Source organism: Phyllobates terribilis, unplaced genomic scaffold (assembly GCF_046119375.1).
Source record: "Phyllobates terribilis strain yellow unplaced genomic scaffold, ASM4611937v1 Scaffold_2__4_contigs__length_985480577, whole genome shotgun sequence".
In the NCBI taxonomy this organism is placed as follows: Eukaryota; Metazoa; Chordata; class Amphibia; order Anura; family Dendrobatidae; genus Phyllobates; species Phyllobates terribilis.
The window spans coordinates 296,829,139-296,854,940 of record NW_027362762.1 but is presented as its reverse complement, the minus strand read 5'-3'; the positions used below and the strand labels follow the sequence as shown (position 1 = coordinate 296,854,940).

The 25,802-nt window shown below is 41.7% G+C and overlaps 1 protein-coding gene across 3 annotated transcripts in view; it reads right to left on the bottom strand.

Moving 5' to 3' along the window:
* The window catches only part of NALCN (sodium leak channel, non-selective), an 850,352-nt gene that overhangs the window by 681,094 nt on the left and 143,456 nt on the right, over positions 1 to 25,802 (bottom strand). For all 3 annotated transcript variants that reach the window (XM_073664203.1, XM_073664204.1, XM_073664206.1), the window contains one exon: positions 18,251 to 18,433. In XM_073664203.1, coding sequence (XP_073520304.1) covers positions 18,251 to 18,433 — 183 coding nt within the window. The remainder of the gene's footprint in view (positions 1 to 18,250; positions 18,434 to 25,802) is intronic.

The window sequence follows — 25,802 nt, the reverse complement described above, 5'->3', positions numbered from 1 at the left end:
ACTGGTGGTCCCGAGAATGAAAGGACTAAGGTCAAATGATAGCTGCTTTGTTGCAGTACTCCGCACAGCCGGTGGTTCCCTCTTTCCGAGAATCAGTAGGAGGCCCGATAGTCTTCATTCATTGCATATTGTAGTAGATTTTGAGCTGGCAGAAACAAGCAACTTTGCAATTTATCTCTTATTAAAAATCCTCATTGTTGTCAAGAATTTAATCTATAGTGTACATCTCTTTGCCAAAGTTACTGAGTTGGGTGGTTTCCTAGGCATAGAATGCTTGCGTTCAAGTGCCACTCTGATCGCTGGATCTCTCCAACTTCAGTGCCCTTGCGCTCCTTCAATGCTGCAGAGGTAACGTTGCCTATGCTTGAACCATCAGAGTGGGCAGTTCAGCTAGCAGCTCAGCCATGCCACCTTCCTGAACTCTCAATTTTCAGCAAGCAGTAAGCCGGGAGGCAGGAGAGCAGTGTGCTCTTGAAGAGAGGAACGTGAGACAAACCATTTTAGTCGCGCAAGATATCCTGCTGAAATAGGTGCAATTACAGTAAATAACACATAGAACTGACAAAACTGTTTCACATCTGTCAAGACGTTACTCTGCCCCTCCAGTATAACCACATCTTATTGTTCTTCTTATTGCTGTGTGCTGTTGCTATGCACCAGATTGGTAGCTTTTGGTCTTATTCTGATGACATCATCACGGTTAATTATTTAAAACAGTATTTTCTCCAAAAATGTTATCCCTTAAACCTTTCTAATTACTGTATTTTGCGGATTATAACACGCACCGGATTATAAGACGCACCCCAAATTTTGGGGTGCAAAATAGGATTTTTTTTTTTTTTGTTAAATAAAATGGTGTACCTTATAATCCTTTTTACCTGGGGGGCAGCAGTGGTGGAGCGGGGGTCACACATACTGGAAATTGGCAGCAGAGGCAAGAGTCGGGTGATGCTGCATCTTCCGAGATCTTGATCTGTGCATGCTCCAGCAGCCATTTTGCCGAAGCACAGCGCCGGACTATGTACGGGATAGGGAACCTCGCCTCTGCTCACCGCCGACTTCTGAGGACGGGGCTGCAGCATCGCCCCGCTACCGCCGCCACCACCACCGCCTTGAACCAGCAACACTTCTGAGGATGGGGCCCGCAGCATCACCCCGCTACCGCTGCAGCCGCCACCAACCTCCTGTATCTGAGACCCCGATCCGACGCCGCTATCCCCAGGTAAAATACCTTAAGTTCACATTATAAGACGCACCCCCTTTTTCCTCCCAAATTTGAGAAGAAAAAAGTGATTCTTATTATCCAAAAAATACGCAATGTTTAATGTAGTATAGATGCATTAAAATACTTGCCGATCGCCATATTACTCTGTTTCCAGCTTCGCCACTCCGGTCCTCTTTTGGGTCATGTGAGCACGTCTCTCCTTTGTGAGCTCAAACAGGGACCATTGAGCGGGGTGGAGTTACTTCCATCAAAGTAAGCCTATAGAGACTCAAAACGAGACTCCATACACTCACATTGTAAGAGCGACTTCTGGTCCACACATAAACTCCTGTGTAATCCAGCAAGTCATATTTGAAGTCACATGAGCCTAATATTTTTGTTGGGAATGCTTCATTGAACTCAGGACTCTCAATCATTGCTAAAGTATCAATTTGCCATTTGTTATTACCTGCAGCCTCCATTATTCTACATTGACTCATGTATTCTAACTCTGCTTTTGGACTTGACCTTTGGATTTATTGCTATCAAATTTGTCTCTATGGTTTTGACTCCTTTACTGAACTTAGATTCTGCCTTCATTTGCTGTTTTTAGATTGCAGTGCCAATTGTTCTGAACCTTAAACAGACTAGCAGGTGTTTTAACAACCCTTAAGAGAGGAAGATTCACATTAACAGACTACTCAAGGGGTAAATAAACCCTTAAGGGATTGTAATAAAACTTGACTTTTATTTAATTAGATTAATAAAGGTGGTCAAACTATTAAGATACCAAAGTGACCCTGTATTTTTTCTATATTTAATTAAATTCCTGAGGATAAAGGACCGTGCTCTATTGGCTATCTATCCCAAGGCAAATTATTGTGTTGTCCTACCTAGGTCATGGCTGCACTCCATGAGCTAATATGACAAACCCAGGGTAAGTATCATTCACAATGTATACAAGAATCACTAAAGCTCATTAAAAGAGACTCATAAGCCACCCCAACAAGTTTCGCCTAGAGAGGCTTCCTCAGGGGGCTGGGTCTATTGAAAAAATACAGGATCACTTTAGTGTCTTTTAATAGTTTGACCACCTTTATTAATGCAATTAAATAAAAGTCGAGTTCTATTACAATACCTTAAGTAGGGTTTATTTACCCCTTGGGTAATCTGTTACTCTGAATTGTTCTGAATCTTGACTCTGTCTTGCTACTAATCAGTTTCATCATCACTGTTGTATCTCACTGTAAGGCCACAGCTCCACTATCAGTATGAGATCAGTATTCAGTCAGTATTTTTTCTCAGGAGTGGGAGCCAAAACCAGAAGTGGGTGAAAAATGCAGAATTACTGACTTGTTTCTATTATACATTTTCTCTGATTGTTCCTCACCTGGTTTTAACTCCCACTCCTGAGAAAAAATACTGACCGAATACTGACCAAATACTGATAGTGGGGCGTTGCCTTAACCTCTGACTACCTTAAGGTCCAGTATCAGGGACTCTGACTGCTTAAGTCCAAACTGTCATGAGGCGGTCTCTGATGAAGAATAGGGGTTCCCTTAGATTCCACAACTCACTTTAGTTACTATCAGATCAGCTGCACCGCAATGTTACATTGTTGCAAGTGATATCAGCCTAGAGAGCAATAATGAAACGGTATTTATGTGTTACCTGCTTCTGACAATTCGCACAGTGTATAAAGAGAAAGTTTAAAGAGGTTGTCCACTACATTTACATTGATGACCTATTCTTGGCACTCCCACCGATCAGCTGTTACCGGTTTTGGCGGCTGCCGAAGGGAAGTACTCACGTACCGAGCTGCTCCGTCCACTTGTAGTGGCTGCCGCAGGGTATTAAATATCTGCCCCCTATTGATTTGAATAGGAGGTGGATGTGCAGTACCAAGCCCGGCCACTACAAGTAGACGGAGCAGCTCGGTAAGTGAGTACTTCCGGCTGGCGGCCTCCGTCGCCGCAACCAATGACAGCTGATCGGCAAGAGTGACAGGTGCCGAATCCCGGCCGATCAGATATGGATGACCTATCCTAAGAAGAGGTCATCAATGTAAAAGTAGTGGACAGCCTCTTTAATTTTATTGGGACATCTAACCTATTCTCTTGTCAGTGTTTATAACTTCATAGGCAGGTGATTTCATATGTTTTTTGGGACCTTTCTTATGAAAACTGCAGTAAAATGACAACACTAATATACTGTTTCAGGAGAATGGAAAATGTCAAAGCTGCTTTGAAATTACCGGAAATATTTTTTGCTACATATGATAATTATAATTTTGATGCATTAAATGGCAATAATGGTATGAGTTTTATATGTTACATGCCAAATTAAATCAGAATTTGGGCAATAAAGAATGAAGTGCATAGTACTGAATTTCTTCTATAAATTTCAGATAATATTATAGGGCTCAATATATTTTTTATAAATTACAAATTTAAACTTAATATACAGGGTGGGCCATTTATATGGATACACCTAAATTAAATGGGAATGATTGGTGATATCAAATTCCTGTTTGTGGCACATTAGTATATGGGAGGGGGGAAACTTTTCCAGATGGGTGGTGACCATGGTGGCCATTTTGAAGTTGGCCATTTTGGATCCAACTTTATTTTTTTCAATGGGAAGAGGGTCATGTGACACATCAAACTTATTGAGAATTTCATAAGAAAAACTAATGGTGTATTTGGTTTTAACGTAACTTTATTCTTTCATTAGTTTTTTACACGCTTATGACCACTTATAAAATGTGTTCAAAGTGCTGCCCATTGTGTTGGATTGTCAATGCAACCCTCTTCTCCCACTCTTGACACACTGATAGCAACACCGCAGAAGAAATGCTAGCACAGGCTTCCAGTATCCGTTGTTTCAGATGCTGCACAGCTCGTATCTTGATGGTATGGTGTGGTATATGGGGTACAAAGATAGTGGGGCCATTTTTCATCAGTGGAAACCTCAATGCCACTGGATATCTGAAATTGCTACATGATGATGGGTTGCTCTCTTTATGCACTGAAGATGGCACGTTCCCTGAGTTTTTCCAACAAGATAGTGCACCACCACATTATGGATGTCAGGTCCGAGCATTCCTACATGAACAGTTTCCTGGAAAGTGGATTGCTCGTCGTGGGCCATTTGAATGACCACCAAGGTCTCCCGATCTGACCCCCTTAGACTTTTATCTTTGGGGTCATCTGAAGGTAATTGTTGATGATGTGAAGATACGAGATGTGCAGCACCTGAAACAATGGATACTGGAAGCCTGTGCTAGCATTTCTTCTGCGGTGTTGTTATCAGTGTGTCAAGAGTGGGAGAAGAGGGTTGCATTGACAATCCAACACAATGGGCAGCACTTTGAACACATTTTATAAGTGGTCATAAACTTGTAAAAAACTCATGAAAGAATAAAGTTACGCTAAAACCAAGCACACCATTCTTTTTCTTATGAAATTCTCAATAAGTTTGATGTGTCACATGACCCTCTTCCCATTGAAAAAAATAAAGTTGGATCCAAAATTGCCAACTTCAAAATGGCCGCCATGGTCACCACCCATCTGGAAATGTTTTCCCCCTCCCATATATTAATGTGCCACAAACAGGAAGTTGATATCACCAACCATTCCCATTTAATTTAGGTGTATCCATATAAATGGCCAACCCTGTATAACCTGGTTGATGCAACATGGCATTAGATTTTTTTTTTATTCTTTCGATTACTAAAGGTAAGAACAAAGACAGATGCCACCTGTCTCGGAAGGGCAGTGGCTGCCTGATGTGCTTTACCCTCACATCTTGTGACAGCATGGTGCATTCAGCTCTATGATAACATATGGTGCATTTCTAGGTCTTGTGCTTCCCTGAGAGTTCATTGCTGTCATTTCAGCTGAACTGTTCCAAAAACTTAACTCACACGAACTGGAAACACAAACACATGTGCGGAAAAAGATTAACCCGTAAAATATCAGATATAAAACAAGTATTTTAAAAATGTTAATATGTTCTGTAGTAAAAATAATAGTAAAGGAAAATGGCAGCGTTGAGAAAGTATTTATGATCTTCTATCAAGATAATCATTGTAAGTCATCGACTTAATCATTGACTAAGCCAGTAACATCTATTGCCAATAAGAATAAACCGTTGTAACAAAAAGATGTGAGAACTTTTTTGCTAAATGATTTTACAGCAAATACTTTACACTAATACATAGCTCCAAATCCCCTGAACTGGCATGTAAAGCAATGCTAGCATGCAGGCTGTCTGCAGTCACCACTAGAGGCAGCATAACAGCATACTAAATTCTGTTTATTCAGTTCATTGAACTGTATATTAAAGCAGTACTCAGTAAATTCTAAAGTTTTCCTTAGTGTCAACACCAAGCATCAATCAATTTGAAAGAATTTCAACAATATTTTGGTCTGTGTTAGTGATCAGGAAACGGGACACTTGAAGGATTTGTTATTCAGAGAACTCATTTCCCTTTAAAGTCGTGTAGCATATCACATATCATATCAAGATCCACAAGCTCTCTGCCCTGTAAGCAGGCTAATGTCTACTGAAAACAACTGAGGCTCACTGATGTAAAGGGGAAATTACCAATTTATAGTACAGGTAAAAATGATAAAAAAAGAGGTAAAAATTCTGACAATCTGCTGCACCCACAAATGCCCATGATTTAAAGATAGTTACAATAATTAAGATAACTTACAAACAAAATTACAATTGAATAATAAAGAAAAGTTGACAAAAGTAAACTTAGTGACTGAGTAACTGAGAAGTTGAATTAAAGGAAATCTGTCACCCCCTGGGACATATCTGACCTCTAATATGGGCATACAGGTGATAGAAATGTAAATCTATTCCTACCTGTATGCCTCATATTAAAGGTCTTGTTGCTGTGAAATGTCTTTTTATTCATTCTGGTTTCTGATCTGTTCCCCTCCCAGGGCCTGCAAGAAATCCCGACTACTGTTTTAATTATAATGTTTCCCCCTTCACCTGCACCAGATCCCGTGCCTGCGCACTTCACCTTTTACGCAAGCCGCACTTCTTTCTGCCATCTATGTATCATTGTAGAGCAGGAATCTTGTGCAGGAAGAAGTGCGCCTTGCGTAAAAGGTGAAGTGCGCAGGCACGGATTTGGCCACGGCAACTGCACGTCAAAGGGCACTATGGTGAGTATATGAACGGGGGCAGGGGACTTACACTTAAAGCACTACTCCAGCGGTGAAAAAAAAAATCGCTGGAGTGGTGCTTGAAATTTGAGAAAAATTTTGAGAAATTAGCAATTTTCAAACTTTGAATGCTTATACCCTTAAAGGGGAGGTCCAATACCTAGAATGTCCTTTCTAAATATCTATTTTTTACACTCTATACACTTTTAGAATTAGCTTTATTATAAAATGTCGTACACTTCTTCCTATCTAGCTAATTTCCAAATGTTTTTTTTTTTTTTGCTTCACTTCCTGTGAAATGTTTCATTTCAGAGGAGACTCAAATGAAGCATAATGAGGAGGCTGGGGCTGCATTCACATTTTTAGTATTTAAGGAGGCATGCAAATTGTATTTTAAACTTCATCCTTACTCCTCCGGAAATGAGGAGCAATGGGTTGTTATTGTGATCTCTCTATTGCTGTCACGCCAGGTGTGGGAAAGACTTAGTGCAACACAGAGGGAAAAGGGAAAGGGAACCCAGATACTAGGGAAAGAGAGAAGTGGAGACCTCCTAGTTACCCTGTCTCAACTACCATCCCTATATTGCCTCTTCAGCAATCGCCGCACGCATGCGTCGCCCTGCTCTCCCTGGCGTATGGCTACAGCTAGGGATGGGAGGAGATGAGCACTAGTCAACCTCCACTAAACTCTATAGACAACAAGGGTAGACAAAACAGGGGGAAATGGCTTTAGATGAACTCCAAATAAGCACACGCCTCAAGCTCCAGAGAGGACGAAGTACTGCTCCTGCTAAGCTTCACAAGTAGAAATTAATATAGTCGGCGACTCCCTCTCAGGCACAACAGGTATATATACACCCAGGCCAGACAGCTAATTAGCAAGGGAGAGGTAGCCGCGCGGCCCTAAGGACAGCCTCTTATCTAAGAAGCTGTCTGCAATGCCAAACGTAGAGATATCCTGCAACCCACAGCAGGGTGACTCCTCTGACACACCCGTGACAATTGCAGGGAGATCCTCAGTCGTGGGCATTTTCCTTACTGCAGGACTTGGTTTGTCTCCAGTCTGTGGAGGGGTTTTTCGGGCCTCATCTATGATGACCCTGACTGAGTAGCCTTCGCTGAATCTAGGCTACGTCGCCTTCAGCAGAGGATTTAGTCAGTGGAAATGTACAGTTCGGAATTCTGTACATGGGCAAAGGATTCCAAATGGAATGACTCAGTCCTTAGAAGTCAATTTTGTGAGGGGCTTACTGAAAGGTTGAAAGATGCCTTGGCAGTATACGAAACCCCTCAGTCCTTGGAATCCGCCATGTCATTAGCCATACGTCTTGATAGACACCTACGGGATAGATGGGTGAGACCACCTTCTCCGGGGAATTCTTGTCGGGGTTGTGCACCTCTGCCGGGGAAGCGGTCTGGAGGTGAACGAGTCCTGGGGGAGGTAGAGGAACCCATGCAGTTAGGGGGTGTCTCTACATCATACATCTCCCCAGAGATTTGCAGGAAAAAAGGCGTATGTTTTTTTTGTGGAAAAAAGGGACATTTTGTTGGGACCTGTCCTTCAATTTCTAAATAAAAGGAGACTCGACTAACTCTTGGTAGTCTGGAGTTGGATAAACAAAGGGTTCATTTGTTACCAACCTGCAGTTCCCACTTTGTCCTGTCAGCAGAGGTGGTGCTAGAGAGCAAAATCAAGAAAATTTCTGTGTTTGTTGACAGTGGAGTCGGAGTCAGCATGGTTGATGCTGAGTTTGTGAAAACTCATGGTCTTGCTTGCTGTGCTTTAGCTGAACCTATTTCCATCTTTGCCATCAACTTGGCGCCACTTGCACAGAAAGCATTTACTCAAATTGTACATAATGTAAAACTGAGGGTGGGGTCAGTTGATTGTGAAATAATCCCTTGCTATGTCCTGGACAATCTTTCCACACCTATTGCTTTGGGTATTCCTTGGCTTGTTAAACATAATCCATTGGTGGATTGGCAAACCGGGGAGATTATTGAATGGGGAGATTACTGCCATGAGAACTGTTTAAATATTTCCCTTGTTACTGTCTCTATGGAAATATTACCTGCTTTTCTGTCTGGTTTTGAGGACGTTTTTTCTGAGGGGGTGTCAGGATTTGCCTCCTCATCATGCTTATGACTGTACTATTAACCTGACCTCCAGAGCTAAACTACCGAAGTCCAGACTGTATAACCTTTCTAGGCTTGAGAGACAAGCCATGAAGGATTTCACTGCGGAAAGTCTGGAGAAGGGACATATCAGACCCTCATCTTCGCCCGTGGTGGCAGGGTTCTTCTTTGTGAAGAAAAAAGATGGCGGTCTACGTCCCTGTTTAGATTTCCGGGAATTAAATCAAATAACCATCCGTGATCCACATCCTCTTCCTCTGATTCCTGATTTGTTCAGCCAGGTTGTAGGAGCTAAGGTATTCTCCAAGTTGGATTTAAGGGGAGCCTACAATCTGGTTAGCATTAGAGAGAGGGATGAATGGAAAAAAGCGTTCAATACCCTGGAAGGAAATTTTGAGAGTCTGGTTATGCCTTTTGGTTTGACCAATGCACCTGCGGTATTCCAGCATTTCATAAATTATATTTTCCATCATTTGGTGGGGAGGTTTGTGGTGGTCTATCTGGACGATATTTTGGTTTACTCACCTGATTTTAAGACACATTGGGGGCATGTTAAGCAGGTGCTCCAGATATTAAGGGATAACAAACTTTATGCCAAACTGGAAAAATGTGTTTTCGCTGTTCAGGAGGTGCAGTTTTTGGAGCACTTGTTGTCATCTTCAGGTTTTTGGATGGATCCGGAGAAGATCCGTGCAGTCCTTGATTGGAAACGTCCCGAGAACCTAAAGGCTGTACAACGTTTTCTGGGCTTTACTATTTTTTACCGGAAATTCATCCAAAATAACTCTGTTATTGTGAAACCCCTTACTGACATGACAAAGAAGGGGTCTGATTTTTCCAAATGGTCGGATGCTTCCCTCCAGGCTTTTTCTTCCTTAAAGAATCATTTTGCCACTGCACCTATACTCAGTCAACCCGATGTTTCCCAACCCTTATTGTGGAGGTTGATACGTTGGATGTCGGGGTTGGGGTTGTGTTGTCTAAGGGTCCGCCCCCTGGTAAATGGTGTCCGTGCGCCTTCTTTTCTAAAAAATTGTCTTCGGCTGAGAGAAATTATGACGTGGGTAATTGGGAACTTTTGGCGATCAAATTGACGTTCGAAGAATGGCGACATTGGTTGGAGGGGGCTGTCCATCCTATTACTGCTATTACTGACCATAAGAACCTGCCATACCTCCAGTCAGCTAAACGTCTCAACCGTAAGCAAGCCAGATGGTCCCTGTTTTTTAATAGGTTCAATTTTGTTGTCATTTTTCATCCAGGGGTCAAAAATGTCAAGGCTGATGTTTTGTCCTGTAGCTTCCCTGGTGGTGGTGACCCTGAGAACCCTGCCCCAATATTACAGAAAGGGGTAGTCATTTCAGCACTGTTCCCTGAACTGGAGTGTGAGGTGTTGGAGGTTCAGGGGGACGCCCCTGCCTCCTGCCCTTCAGAAAGGTTATTTGTACCATCTGTTCTGCGCCGCAAAGTAATTAAGGAATATCATAACTCTGTGCTTGCTGGTCATCTGGGTGGTAAGGCAACCGCGGACCTCCTCTCTCCTAAATTTTGGTGGCCGGGGTTGCATCGGGATGTGATTGAACACGTAGCTGCTTGTACTATTTGCGCGCGTTCTAAGGTTTCACATACCTGTCCGTCTGGTACTCTTCTTCCGCTACCTATCCCTAGTAGGCCATGGACACACTTGTCCATGGATTTTATTACTGACCTACCGGTTTCTGCAGGCAAAATGGTGGTTTTGATGGTAGTACATAGGTTCAGTAAAATGGTTCATTTCGTTGCACTGCCTGCACTTCCAATTGCCAAGACACTTGCTCAGGTGTTCATAAATGAGATTGTGAAGCTTCACGGGGTTCTCTCCGATGTGGTGTCAGATCAGGGGACCCAGTTTGTTTCCAAGTTCTGGAAGGCATTCTGTTCTCGACTGGGGATGCAGCTGTCCTTTTCCTCTGCCTTCCACCCTCAGTTGAATGGACAGACCGAGCGTGTCAATCAGAATTTGGAGACCTACCTCAGGTGTTTCGTTTCCGAAAACAAGGAGGATTGGACATCCTACCTACCGCTGGCAGAATTTGCTATTAATAATCATCGTCAAGAATCCACTGGCAGATCACCGTTCTTCGGTGCATACGGTTATCTCCCACAGTTTGGTACCTTTAGTGGGGGAGGAGCTTCAGGAGTGCCTGAGGAGGAACGGTTTGCTTCGTCGCTCTCCTCGGTAAGGCAGGGTGTTCTGAGTAATTTAAAGATCATGGGAGACAGATACAAACGTATGGCTGATAGAAAACGCTTGCCAGGTCCAGACCTGAATGTGAATGACTTTGTGTGGTTGTCTACCAGGAATATAAGATTGAACGTTCCTTCTTGGAAGCTGGGACCTAGGTTTATTGGTCCCTATAAAATAACCGCCGTTATTAACCCAGCAGCATTTTGTCTTGAACTTCCTCAGGCCCTTAAGGTCCACAACGTGTTCCATAGGTCCTTATCCAAAAAGTATGTGGAACCTCTTGAGCCCTCGCCTCTACCACCGCCCCCAGTAATGGTTGATGGTAATCTGGAGTTCCAGATTTCGAGGATTATAGATTCTCGTCTCCAACGTCGTTCTCTACAATACTTGGTGCACTGGAAAGACTATGGTCCAGAGGAGAGGATGTGGGTTTCAGCGTCAGAGGTGAACGCTCCCAGATTGGTTCGCTCATTCCACACCTTTTATCCCAAGAAACCCGGTCCCGAGTGTCCGGAGGCCACTTGTAGAGGGGGAGTACTGGTGTGTCAAAGGTGACAGACAGTTGCCCTGCAGTTGGTTGCAGGAGATCTCTACATTTGGAATTACAGACATCTTCTTAGAGGCTGTCTCTAGGACCCAGCGGCTACCTCCCTCTGGCTAATTAACTCCCTGGCCTGGGTGCATAAATACCTGGTGTGTTCTAGAGGGAGGTGCCGACGATATTCATTATTCCTTGTGAAGCCTTAGTAAGAGCAGTACCTTTTCCTCTCTGGAGCTTGAGGATGTGTTTGTGCATTTGTCTGGAGTCATCTAAAGCTAAGCACTTTTCCCCTGTTTGTCCTTCCTTGTTGTCTATAGTGTTTAGTGGAGATGGACTAGTGCTCATCTCCTCCCTTCCCTAGCATGAGCCAAACACCAGCGAAAGACAGGGCGAGGTACGTGTGCGGCGAGTGGTTAAGAGCCAATACAGGGACGTTAGGGGAGACAGGGTGACACTAGATCAACCTAGGAGGTCTCCACTTTCCGCCCTTTCCCTAGAGTCTGGGCTCCCTTTCCCTCTTCCCTTTGTGTTGCACTAAGTATTTCCCACAGCTTGCATGACAGAGCTCAAACAAAATATCACATGAACTTAAGGGAAAAAAAAAAAGAGTTAACCCCTTCCCGACAAGGCGATTCGTTTTTTGTGCTTTTGTTTTTTCCTCTTCTTCTTCCAAGAGCCATAACTTTTTTATTTTTCAGTGAAAATAGCCATATGAGGGCTTGTTTTTTGAGAGACGAGTTGTATTTTTGAATAACTCCATTCATTTTATCATGTGATATACTACAAAGCTGGAAGAAAATTCCAAGTGTGAAGAAACTGCGAAAAAAGTGCAATTCTACAATTGCTTTTTTATTTGCCATGTTCAAAATATGGTAAAAGTGACCTAGCAATATCATTCTTCAAGTTAGTACAAAGATACCAAACATGTATTTTGTTTTGTTTATTTAAGTGCCCAACAAAAATTTCGCCCTATTCTGAGACCCATAACGTTTTACATTTTTGGTTGATGGTGTTGGGTAAGAGCTTATTTTTTGTGCCCTGAGCCAACATTTTTAGTGATACAAAATTTAGGTAGATGAAGTGTTTTGATCTCCTTTTATTTCTGATTAAGCCAATTACTGATCAAATTAATTAACCATATATTTTTATAGATCGGACTTTTACGAATATGAGTATTTTTTTACATTTAATGAGGGAAAAAGGAGGTGATTTGAACTGTTATTTTTTAACATATTTTTAAAAACTTTTTTTACTTTGTACTGTAATTGTTAGTCCCCATAGGGGACTGCTGTGTATAGCAAAAATCATGGTCTTCTATGAACACCAGTGAAGGGCTGGCTTTTCATAAGAGAAGCGTCATGACAGGAACAGGGGTCTTAAGCAGTCCCCACACTGTCATGGCAACCAATTGATGCCTTGCAATTGCGTCATGGGTGTACAGAATGACGTGCCTCCCTGCCGACACGCAGTAAATGCCACTGTCAGAGATTGACAGTGGCATTTAACAGGTTAAAAGCCACAGATGATGATTGAATAACACAGCCTTCATGTGCCGGGGAAGATGCAAGCCCACATCAAAGTTAGGGAGCCGGCATATGATGTGACTGTATGTCTGTCATATGTCTGTAAGGGATTAATAATTAGCAGGCTAGGGAGAAGTGTAGGGTATATTATTATAAAGCCAATTAAAAAAAGTGCTTTATTTAAAAAAATAAATACATACAATGTACTGGAAAATGGAAAAAAAATTCTAAGTGTAATGAAATTGCAAAAAAAGAAAACTTACAACTAAACAATTGTTTTTTGGGTTTTGTTTTAGCGTCATTCATTGTGCTGTACAATTGACCTGGCAACAAGATTCTACCAAGATAGGGACCATCCTGGTTGAGTACAATTTGTCCAGGTGAAATGGCTTTTATACCTTTTTTGAACAAAAAAAATCAACAATATAATCAAAATATCCTATGTTGTTTACATTTGTTACTATTGATCTACTTATGTTTTATATTGTAGGTTATGTCAGTATAAAACTTGTATAGTTATATTTAAGCGATAAAAAACAATTGGAAACTTGAAAAGTTACAGGTTTTGCCATTTTTAAAAAAAAATTGTAATGTTTTCATTTTTGGTTTGATGGAGCTGTGTGAGGATTTACTTTTTGTGTGGCAAGCTGATCTTTTTATTACTACCATTTTGGGGTTTATGTGATGTTTTGATTGCTTCTTATTGCATTTTTTGATGGAGTTGCGGTGACTGACAAACTGCTATTCTGGTATTTTGATTTTTTTCTCTTTACAGTGTTTACAGATCAGGTTGATTAATTTTATATTTGGATACATTAGACTTTTATGGACACAGCAAAACACATTTTTTTCATTTCAATATGTTTAACCACTTAACTCTATTTAACATATAAATTCGTCATAGGCACATATGGCTTAGTGCTCCATGACAGATATTTACATCATGCTGATTGCATGGTACAACTTATGTACTGATGTAATCAGCTGCAGGAGTCTGACTGATATACACAGCATGGCTCCTGCTGTAACTGCTAGGATCAGCATTCTCGCAGTGTAAACCATCATATGCTGCTGTCGTGACAGCAGCACATGAGGAGTTTGATTTGTGGAAATCCCATCAGCACCCCTACATAGTAATCATGGTAACGATGGGTTGCTATGGCAGGTTTGCCATACACCATAGTCAATCAGATCCCAAAGCAAGCGGAGCCTGATCGGTTGTCAGTCAGGCATTGACAGAATAGTGTAATGCACTAAATAAGCATTTTTTAAGACAAATTTTGGAGGAAATTGGGGTGCAGCTTACAATCCGAAGGGAGCTTACTGGGGCATGGCGGCAGGCGCTCTGCTTCAGGAGGCCGACGGTGGCAGGAGCAGGACGATGCCGCGGTGCCAGGGCTCTCAGAAGATGTCGTAGATTTCTATGCAGTGGGCTTCAAGAAAATGGCTACCAGAGGCTGGCTGAGCTCTCTGGAGATGAGATCTAGAGAGCCGCCAGCCTCCTGTAACCCCGCTGAGCATCACAAGAGCTCTAAGATGACAGTTACAGGAGCCTTCAGCAGGCCTCCAGCTGCTTTGCTAAGCCATTGGCTCCCAGCAATATTGTCACAGGGCTGGTCATACTATTTAAATGCTGCTGTCAGTGATTGACAGCAGCATTTAAGTAGTAAAACAGCGATCAGAACTCACTCCAGCTGCTGCAGTTACAGACAGATGTCAGCTGTGTAAAACAGACGGCATCCTTCTGGTATGGTGCGGACTCAGCCCCTGAGTCCTCTTCATACATGGGGAACTGACCTGTGAGACACTATTACGAATATGCCGAAGACGTGGACATACCACATATAATAGTTAATAAAACTACATCATTTTATTTTCTAAGGAAGTTAAAAGGGTTACAAGTTTGGAGCAATTTTTTATTTTTTCAAGGAAATTTACCAACCCTCCCTTTTAACAGATCTATTCAGTTTTGGATCGACTTCCAGGTACCTATATATTAGAAAACTAAAAGTGATAATATTTTAAAACTGCACCCCTCAATTTATTCAAAATTGATGTTAGAAAGTTTGGTAACTTGTCAGGTGCTTCTCAGGAATTAATGCAAAGTGGAATAAAAAAAAAAATTCTACCAAAATATTGTTTAAGCCCCAATTTTTTCATTTTCCCAAGGGGTATTAGGAAAAATGGACACCGCAATTTGTTATGCAATATCTCTCGAAGTACCCCAAATGCGGTTAAAAACTACTGTTTGAGCACCTGATAGGGTTTGGAATGGAAAGAGCGCTAAATTACTTTTGGAGCAGAAATTTGCAAATGCCATGTTGCATTTGCAGAGTCTCTGCAGTGCCAAAATGGCAAAAACACCACAAGTGATCCCATTTTGGAAGCTAGACCCCTCAAAGAACTTATTTAGAGGTGTGGTGAGCATCTTAATGCCACAGGCTGTTCTCAGAACTGTATAACATTGGGAGGTGAAAACAAAGTTTTTCCAGTAAAATGTTGCTTAAGCCCCAATTTTTTCATTTTCATAGAGGTAACAGAAGAAAATGGACACCACAATTTGTTGTTTAATTTCTCCTTATTATGCATATACCCCATGTAGTCGATAACTACGTTTTGGGCACATTGCAGGGTTCAGCAAGGAAGAAACATTATTTGATTTTTTAGAGCACAAATTTGGCTGGAATGGATTGCAGATGCCATGTTGCTTTGAGATGCCAAAAAAAGCAGAAACCTCTACAAGTGACCCTATTTTGGAAACTAAACCCTTAAAAAATTAATCTAGGGGTGCAGTGATCATTTTTACCCTAACGGTTCTTCACACAATTTTATAAGAATGGGCCATGAAATCTAAAAATCAAGTTTTTTTCTGCTAAAATGTTACTTTAGCCTCAAATATCTCACAAATGGTAATAGGAGAATATTGTCCTCATAATTTGTTTAACAATTTCTCCTGAATACGGTAATACCCCATGTGGTTGTACTCTACATGGCAGGGCTTGGGAGAGAAGGAGCTATTGACTTTAGGAAAGCAGATTTTGATAGAATATAATGTGGGTGCCATTAGAAAAGCCCCTGCAGTGTCAGAACAGCTAAAAAATACATTTGAGCCCATTTTGGAAACTACATCCTCAAGAAATTTATCTATGGGTGTAATTAATATTTACAAAATTTTATAAAATTGAGCTGTGGAAATAAAAAATTACATTTTTACCACTATAATTTTGTATTGGCTGAAAATTTTGAATTCATACAAGGGGTAATAAGAGAAAGTGGACACCATAATTTGTTATGCAATTTCTCCCAACCGCAGTAAAAGCCCATATATCACCGGAAACTACAGTTTGGACACATGACAGAAATTAGAAGGAAGGGGAGACATTTGACTTTTAAAGCACAGATTTTGCTATAATAGCTTACAGGCACCATCTAGAGAGCCTATAAGGTAGCAGAAAAGCATTGACTATTTTGTCCTCACAGGTGTTTTCCAGAAAAAAGCATGGACTGGATGTTTCGGAGTGAAAACTGCAAATATGCCAGCTTAGTGCCCAATAAATAATGTTCTACTTTTTCTACTGGAGACCTGCGCCCCGTAAATTAAGTGGGTCCTTCCTGCTACAGCATTTCCATACATACTGATGCTAACTGTGTTTTAGACACACTGTGGGGTTGAGAAGGGAAGAGGGATTATTTGAATTGGGGAGCACAAATTTCACTGGATTTTATTTGGGGAGGGGGAGTCATGTCGCTTTTCAAAGGCCTTTGAGATAGCAGTAAAAACCTCTGAGTGGGGACTTGTTTTTTTGCAGGATGAGTTGACATTTTTATTGGTAACATTTTGACATGAATTAAATTTTTTATCGTTTTTAAGGCTAGTTTCACATCCTGGGCTCTATGCTGAGCACTTACATTTTTTTACATTTAGACGAAAACCCGACGTTATTCAGATGAAGCCCTTAATGGAAGCATTTACTATTATGAGGAAGATTGAGACACTTTAGACTCCGTCTGGCCCATGTTACAGTGACGTCCCGTCCTAATAATCATGCACGCTACTGGGGTCGACCACACTTTTATGCACTAAAAAAAGTGTCTAAATGGATGGACAGAGACCAGATAGAGTCTAAATGTCTTCATCTTACTCATTATAGTGAATGGTTCTGTAGGGAGTTTCATCTGGATCATTCAGTTTTGGGATTTAGATGGAAACAGCTATTTATATGCACAGTGAAAAGCACAGTAGGCAGAATGAAAAAATGATCAACCGCTCAACAATTACTTATTTTTTTCTTAAGTTGTTCATGAACACTAGGCCTGTTAGACCCAGTTCATGGTAGGACCTAACAGTACCACACATAACAAGGCCACAATAACCCAATGCTATTATCTGGACCCCACAATCACAATGCATCGATGGGGTTAATCAGGGAGATTAAAGAGCCATGATCGGAGCAAACACTAATCGTGGTCAATGCAGCAGGGAGTCAGCTATAGTATACACCTGACCCCCTTTGCATTTTTGCCCTGGTGAGGAGGCCCCTTAATGACAGCCTTAAAAAAGCATATTAACAGTTGTTAAGTCATTATGGGGTTAAAACAAACAATACACAAATTTATCATGAAGCTAGATGGTAGAAAGATAGTATTGAAATTAGATCCTATGTGCATCTGTCATCTTTTTAACATATAATTACTATATTTGGGAAAATACAAAGCACACTGCAAAATCGGAGTTGAAGATGATATAGCACATCAGTTTTTTGATGACGCATTTAACTATATGATAAGATTTTTAACCCCAGCAAGTTATTTTTAATTATGAACAGCTATAAAAATAAATATCTGTTTTTGTGTAAGTATTTTATAAAAACACCCAAAATGTGAGTGCAAAGTATTTAAAATATATAGCCAGTTAAAGGGAATCATTCATGAGTTTTTTCTTCTAAAAGTCACTACCACAACGCCCTTTGGCATTTTAACGTTCTAATGGCTGCTGTGTACAGCGGTGACATTACAAGGCAGAGAGTGGACACTGAGCAAGACGCCCATCGGATCACTCGGCGCTTATTATGCAGCGCTGGATAACTTCAACGCCTTTTTTTAAGGTAAACAGCCCTCACTGGTAAATATAGCAGGCTTGTTAGGAAGGCTGGAGACCCTGGTGGCAATGGCTTTTGTAGGGATGATCAGATGACAAGTTCCCTTTAAATAATAATAATCTTTCTGACATTTCTTTGGTGTTTCTCTGTTGTAAAATATAAGGAGAGTAAACAGTTGTAAGGAAGCATTAAAGAGATACAAATGACTAAATCTAGCTTTTCACATTTTACACTTCCATTGCAGGTTAAGGCTTTGGATCCAGTAAACCTCTGAACCGTGAAGGGAAAGACAACAAAAACACCATGCTATGTAATTATGTAAAATTAATCTCACCTTGACAATTCCTCGGATGTGCATTTTTGCAATCATCTCTGCAGTGTAAAGAAACATCAATAGGGTATCAAGGGCAATTGTCACATACTGAAGAGGAGGATAATGTTCAAAGGTCTTTGGGGTGTTCATACAAACGGAAATGACACTGATAATTGCACAAATGCGTAGTAACGAGTGCACCCACTGGAAAAAAGAGAACAGTTTAAGGTAATTTTCTTAATGTGAACGGTTAACGCTACATGACAAGTATAATTTCAACCAAGCACAAGCTATAGTGTACTTTATCTTTTCTTAAGAGTTTTGCAGAACTATATGAGTGACAGTGGATTTGAAATTCAAAAGTAAAAAAATCTTCAACACACAATGGTAAATCTGTGTGTAATTTATATTTTATTCTTAGAAATCAAGAGCCTGATTCATCAAAGCTTTTTTGCCAAAATTTTGGGGTTAAAAGCTTTGAAAAGTTGCAAAAATATGGTGCAATGGGAGGTGAACTAAAATTTTGCAGCAACTCTCGCTAATCAAATTTCAGTAAGTACAGCGGCATTCCTTACGCCACAAATCTTACTATGGTCCTCTAGTGGAGTAGGATTTGTGTCTAGATGCACATGAATGTGCACGAAATTGTCCACGGTCCCGATTCATTAAGAGGCATCTGACTCAAGCAAGCCTCCTCAAGACCAGCTTATAAAATGCCGGTCTTGATGAATTGGGATCTTAGCCTTTTATTATTTCCAACTGCGATTAGGTAATCCATTAGTGTATAATAAAAAGGGACGACCCCAATTCACTCTACTGACCTGGACATTTAGGACAAGCACTGGATGATAGGTAGTGGTAGGTCCCCCCAACTGCACCCATGTACCCCTCTAAAACACTAATCCAATATAGCAACACAATCAGAACATAAGAATCCACAATCACTTATGTACCTGACATTTCAGGTGTTTTTCAAAGTAAGCTGTTATGTGTGTGCATGAGGAATAACACTTAATTCTGGTAATTATATGATTTATATTGTTACGCTCGCGCCCGGACTGACTGGCGTGAGCATGATTAGTGATCCCACTGGACCATGAATCGAGGAGTGCCTGGAGGGGCGTAACTAAGTATCAACTCGGTCTGACCAAGGTCACACGGCAGCTCAGTCGACTCCGTGAACCAGGGAGGAACCGAGCAGAGGGACCAGGTGCTACTCCAGGTCAGACCCCTGTCACAGCTGTTGACCCACACCGGGGAATGCAGGAACAGGCAAGTTAGGCTGGCATACAGACAGGTGGGTACTGGCAGGCACGGCTGGTATGAAGACAGGTGGGTACTGGCAGGCACGGCTGGTATGCAGACAGGTGGGCACTGGCAGGCACGGCTGGAATGCAGACAGGTGGGCACTGGCAGGCAAAGCTGGCATGCAGACAGGCGGGTACTGGCAAGTAGGAACGCAGGCAGGATAGAGACCAGTACAGACTGGGACACAGGAACAGAGCCGCAGGTGCGGTGGACAGCAGAGCTGAGCAAAACCGCAGATGCGGTGAACAAGCAGAGCAGAGCGAAACCGCAGGTGCGGTGAACAAGCAGAGCAGAGCAGAACCACAGGTGTGGTGAACAAGCAGAGCAGAGCGGAACCGCAGGTGCGGTGAACAAGCAGAGCAGAGCGGAACCACAGGTGCGGTGAACAAGCAGAGCAGAGCGGAACCGCAGGTGCGGTGAACAAGCAGAGCAGAGCGGAACCGCAGGTGCGGTGAACAAGCAGAGCAGAGCGGAACCGCAGGTGCGGTGAACAAGCAGAGCAGAGCGGAACCGCAGGTGCGGTGAACAAGCAGAGCAGAGCGGAACCACAGGTGCGGTGAACAAGCAGAGCGGAACCGCAGGTAGAAAGGACAGGGCTCTGTTCACATGGAACAGACTGGAAAATACAGGAAGATAGTTAGAACACAGGAGGTAGATACGGAGGCAGGGAAATGGGACAAGCAGAACCAGATACACACAAGGTACTTACAATGAAGTAGCGAGTGGACACAAAACTCACAAACAGAAGTACAGAGACAACGAGTTGGAGTTAGGTGCAGGTTCAGACACTGCAGGAAAAGGGAAGGGTCGGACATAGAGACAAACAGGTAACGGGCTAGGAAACTGTTCAGACAGGAACTGAACCAGGAACAAGATACAGGAACGAGCCTGGGAACTCAGCCCCCAGGGTGGCGGAAACAGACTAGAAGTCACAGATACAGGCCTGGGTATACAGCCCCCAGGGTGGCGGAACAGACAAGATACAGGACAGGACCTGGCAACTCAGCTGCACAGAACACACTGAGTGAAAGTGTTGCTCAGGCACCCCCTACTGGGTGGAGGGTGTTTAAGTATCCAGTGACTCACAGCAATAGGCTGGGGAGGCATTAGGACTGCGCACACTGTAGCTTTAAGAATCAGGAAGTAACAGTGCCGCCGCCCTAAGCCAGCAGACAAGAGACATACAAACAGCAGGTACTGGAGCAAAGTGTGCAGCCTGGCCTGATAGGTAAGATTGCAGTCTTGCATGGTGGGAGGTGGTAAGCCATGCAAGCACGCCGCCAGGGATGTTACATATATTCTGTATTTTCTCCATTGCAGACTGTATTTCTCTGAGCTGGTGGGTGGAGACTAGCTGCTACAGTGATGTTCAAAAGTTCTGCATAGGCTTGAAGAAAACTGTATCTTTCATACTTCTGCATCTCCCCAGTGAAACTGGTGGAACATGTTTGTTTTCGTAATTCCTCATTTATATTTTGTTATGGCAGGTGCATTTTTGATAATTTTTTTTACAGCATAACCTTACCTACACCAGTAAAGTGTGTAGAACAGGTTTGTAAGTTCATTAATTTCCAGCGCAAGTTCACACAGATTTGCATGTTACTTTAAATTTATAATTTTTTATTTAATTCAGGGCCCTGAAACAGGCCTTTTAAGTCCATATTTAGCTTTTAATACTTTATTGGCCAGGCTTTGCTATTGAGAACCAACTTGCATCTCTTTGGCTTTGAGTGAACAAGCTTCTGCATATGTTCGCAAGTGATGATGTGTTTTCAGGCCTGTGTCAGAGGCTCAATCAACTCACGCTTGATCTTTGGCTGTTTTCTAGATGTCTCTAATAATACCTTGTGCCACAAATTTTCAATTGGATTGAGGTCCAGGGACTGAGCTGGCCAGTCAATAATAGCCACCTTGTTCTATTTTTTCCACTTCGTTACTGTCTTAGCTCTGTGACAAGGAGCATTATCATCCTGGAAGATGTAATTCCCTGAAAACAGGTGTTGAGCAGAAGGCAGCATGTTTCTATGGAGGATGTCTATGTATTATTTTGCATTAACCATACACTCCACAATACAAAGCCTTCCAACATCATTGTCTGCCATACAGACCCAGACCATTACTTTCATCAGATGTTTCACAGAGAAGCTCAAACACTCTGGCTTGTACTCTTCATGTAGGATCCTTTTCACATGACACTTGCCATCATTTCCCAAAATGCAAAAAGTGCTTTCATCACTAAATAGTTCATTCTCACACTCCTCCTTTATCCATTTTGAATATATCAATGCCTAGAGTTTTCGCCTTTGTCTTCGTATGGCTATCATCAATAGCTTCTTTCAGGCCTTGCATCCTCTCAATCATCTCTTCCTAAGGCCACGGCGCCACTATCAGTATTTGGTCAGTATTTTTTCTCAGGAGTGGGAACTAAAACCAAGAGTGGGTGATAAATACAGAATTGGTGACTTGTTTCTATTGTACCTTTTCTCTGATTGTTCCTCACCTGGTTTTGGCTCCCACTCCTGAGAAAAAATACTGACCAAATATTGATAGTGGGACCGTGGCCTAACATTTGATGTTGCAACATTGCACTTTTCTTGCCGTTCTCGCAGAAGCCGAGGAGAGGTGAGCTTTCCATTGGCAAGGGATGTTCTTATTAGTACTCTATCCTCCCTTTCCGTTGACTTTCTGGGCCGATCCGAGATATTTCAAGTTGTTTATGTTTCTGCAAAATTCTTACAACTGTACTCTGTACATTGTACTCTGTAAATTGCCTGCAGATTTTTGTTAGCGGAGGATCATGTGCAAGTTGTGGTACTGCATTAAGAGGGCTATAATGCAGTACCACAACTTGCACATGATCCTCCGCTAACAAAAATCTGAAGACATCCATCATAACCAGTTCTCTTCTCTAGATTGACCAACAAATAAAACAAACAAAGATTAAAGCAGCAGATGTGATGCAATGTGACTGGCTACCCCATCTAGCTTATGATTGGTCACGTCTGTGATTGGCTAATTTCGGATCTGAATTTGTACAATATTTAGTTGTGCTTTTAATCCTCATATTGTTGCAGAAATTTCAGGCAAAACGGCTTCAGAAAGCTAAAAGTAGTACAGGGAGAGAATTCAAAATTGATATGTCGTATTAGTGTCAAAGATAATTGGCAGAAAAGGTTTAAAACTTGAAAAATCAATTTATCCTATGCCTATGCAGGACTTTTGAACATCACATTTATGTTGTCTTCCACACACTGTACATACAAGCATGATGGCTTTCTGCTTTCTTGCCTCTATGTAAAATATATTCAGCATGTAGGACATTATGCAGCAGAACTGAGAAGTGTAGCTGTGAATCCAAGACTAGAGTGAAATAACACACGCATTAAAAGCTTCAGAATTTATCTGTTTCTCAGCCAATGTCAGTGCCTTTCCCTGCTCCACCAACCTCCCCCCTACATAAGTTTTAATAGAAGCAGTCAGCTGGCAGTCCATAGTGCTTTGACCAAGATGGATTTGAATTGTTTTTAAGAGTGTATGATGAGTTCAGGAGCATGAAGGGAAATAGAGCCTCAAAGTGGGAAAAAAGCATATAACTCTGATATATTAAGCTAGGTTTCCACAATGAGTTTTTGAAGCTGCATATTTTTGAAAGAATGCACGTAACCTAGCTAACTTAATGGGTGCCGAAATGCTGCAGAAAATCTGTAACATCAAAAACTCACCAAAAAGCTCATCATGGGAACGTAGCCTTACAAAGTTTCTTATATTCACGTGTATTATTGATTTAACCGGTTCCCGACTGCCCACTGTAGATAAACGTCCGCACTGCCTGGGCTCTGTGCAGCGCCGACGTTTAAAAACGGTGGGTGGTCTCGCAGTGCTCAGGACCCCCAGGGTCCTGCAAGCACTGCGATTCCGGTGCAGAGCGTTAGCTCTGACAGGGTACATCATCGGGACCTGATTAGATCAGGTCCCAGTGATGTTAACCCTTTGCTGTCTTCTATATGCTGCGATCTATAGTGATCGCGGCATATAGGAGACAGCAGGAGGAGAGGGGGTCGTCTTACTTACCTCCGAAGACCTCCGTTTCGTTTGAGGACCTGGGGTTGCTATGGCAGCTGGAGGTCACATGACCGCCTCCAGCTCTGCTATATATGGTGTCCTTCCTGTCTGGCTTCAGCCTGTATGTAGCTGATGCCAGACAGGAGACTGACTGAAACAGTCAGTGAAGATCTCATGTAATGTAATATATGTCTATTACATTACATGAGATCAGTGATCAGAAAAATAAAAATTAATGTCCCATACAGGGACTAAGTAAAAATGTAAAAAAAAGTAAAAAAAAAGTTTTTAAACTATTAAAAAAAAAAATCACAAAATAAATAAAAATAAATAAAATATTAAACCAATAAATCCGTATATTATTACAAAACCAAAAAAAGTACACATATTTGGTATCGCCGCGTCCGAAACAACCCGAGCTATAAAACTGTCACACTAATTAACTCCTTCTGTGCACACCGTAATAAAGATAAATAAAAAACGGAGCAAAAAAATATGCTTTTTCATCATATCGCCAAACAAAAAGTGGAAAAAAATGCGATCAAAAAGCAGAATAGAAATAAAATTGGTACCACTGAAAACTTCATCTTGTTCCGCAAAAAAAAGCCGCCATACAGCTCCATCAGCCGAAAAATAAAAAAGTTATAGCGCTCAGAATAAAGCAATGCAAAAAAAATATTTTTTTTTCTATAAAATTGTTTTATTGTGTAAAAGCGCCAAAACATAAAAAAAATACAGTAAGTGTAGTATCGCTGTAAACGTACTGACCCGAAGAATAACGCTGCCTGATCACTTTTACCACACGCAGAACGGCATAAAAAAAAACTCAAAAAACTATTCCTGAAGTGTTTGTTTTTGTTAACTTTACCTCCCAAAAAGCGGAATAGAAAGCGATCAAAAAATGTCACGTACCCAAAAATGGTTCCAATAAAAATGTCAACTCGTCCCGCAAAAAACAAGCCGTCACATGACTCTATCGGCCGAAATATGGAAAAATTATAGCTCTCAAAATATGGTGATGCAAAAACTAGATTTTGCAAAAAAAGCGTATTTTAGTGTGTGACAGCTGTCAGTCATAAAAACCCGATATAAATCTGGTATCTCTGTAATCGCACCGACCCGAAGAATAAAGTAATCTAATCAGTTATATCACACTAGGAACAGCATAAAAAATAAATAAAACAAATATTATTCACCTGCTACTGATTTGTTTATTATGTCTCCCAAAGATCCCAGTAAGGCTCTGCTCACATTTATCCTGTGCTCTGCGCTGAGCACTTACACCAGAGTTTCCGTGTAAATCTCTGAAATACGTGATTCAGCCAGAACCCATGATGGAAGATTCCCTGTGATGAGGCAGATATAGGCCACTGTGGACGCCGTCTAGCCTGGGATCCCACGGTGTCATTTGTTTTAGGCGTGCATAAAAGTGCGGTTGGCCACAGTTTTGTGCACTTCTGAAAAAAAGGACACCACTAAACAGAGGCCAGACGGAGTCCAGAGTAACTCTGCTGCCTCATTATAGTGAATGGATCCTGCAGGGGTTTCATCTGAATTACATCACTTGGAAATTTAGATGGAAACCCCGATGTAAGTGCTCAGCCTAGAGAGCCGGATAAATGTTACGTAAAATGTTCCCAATAAAAGCTTCAACTCAGTCCTCAAAAAAAGCTAGTCCCCACTCAGGTCCGTCATCTGTTAAAAATATAAGGGACTTCCAAGTTACTGGTAGCAGAAAGGCTCTGGAAAAGCAAAATGGTCCTTGCCCCCCAAAAGAAATTCAGAAAATTTTGTGCTCCCAAATCCAAATGCCTATTCTACAATAATTTGTTCTCCAATTGTCAAATAGTGCTCCGTCCCCCCCAGATCTTGCCGTATGGCTGAGCGGTATGATACAGCCACATATGGGGTATTGACACTTTTAGAAGAAATTGTGTGACACATTTCGGCACCATTTTTACCCATTGCCCTGTGTGAAAATGTAAAATCTGAGGGTAAAACATTTTTTTGTGGTAAAAATATAATTATGCTTTTTTCACTGCCCAATGGTATAAATTTAAAAATTAAAAAATGCTCACTACTTCCCTAGATGAATTCCTTGAGAGGTGTAGTTTACAAAATGGGGTCACTTGTGGGGGTTTCTGCTGTTTTGGCATGTCAGCGACTCTTCAAATGTGACATGGTGTCTGCTGCCTATCCCAGC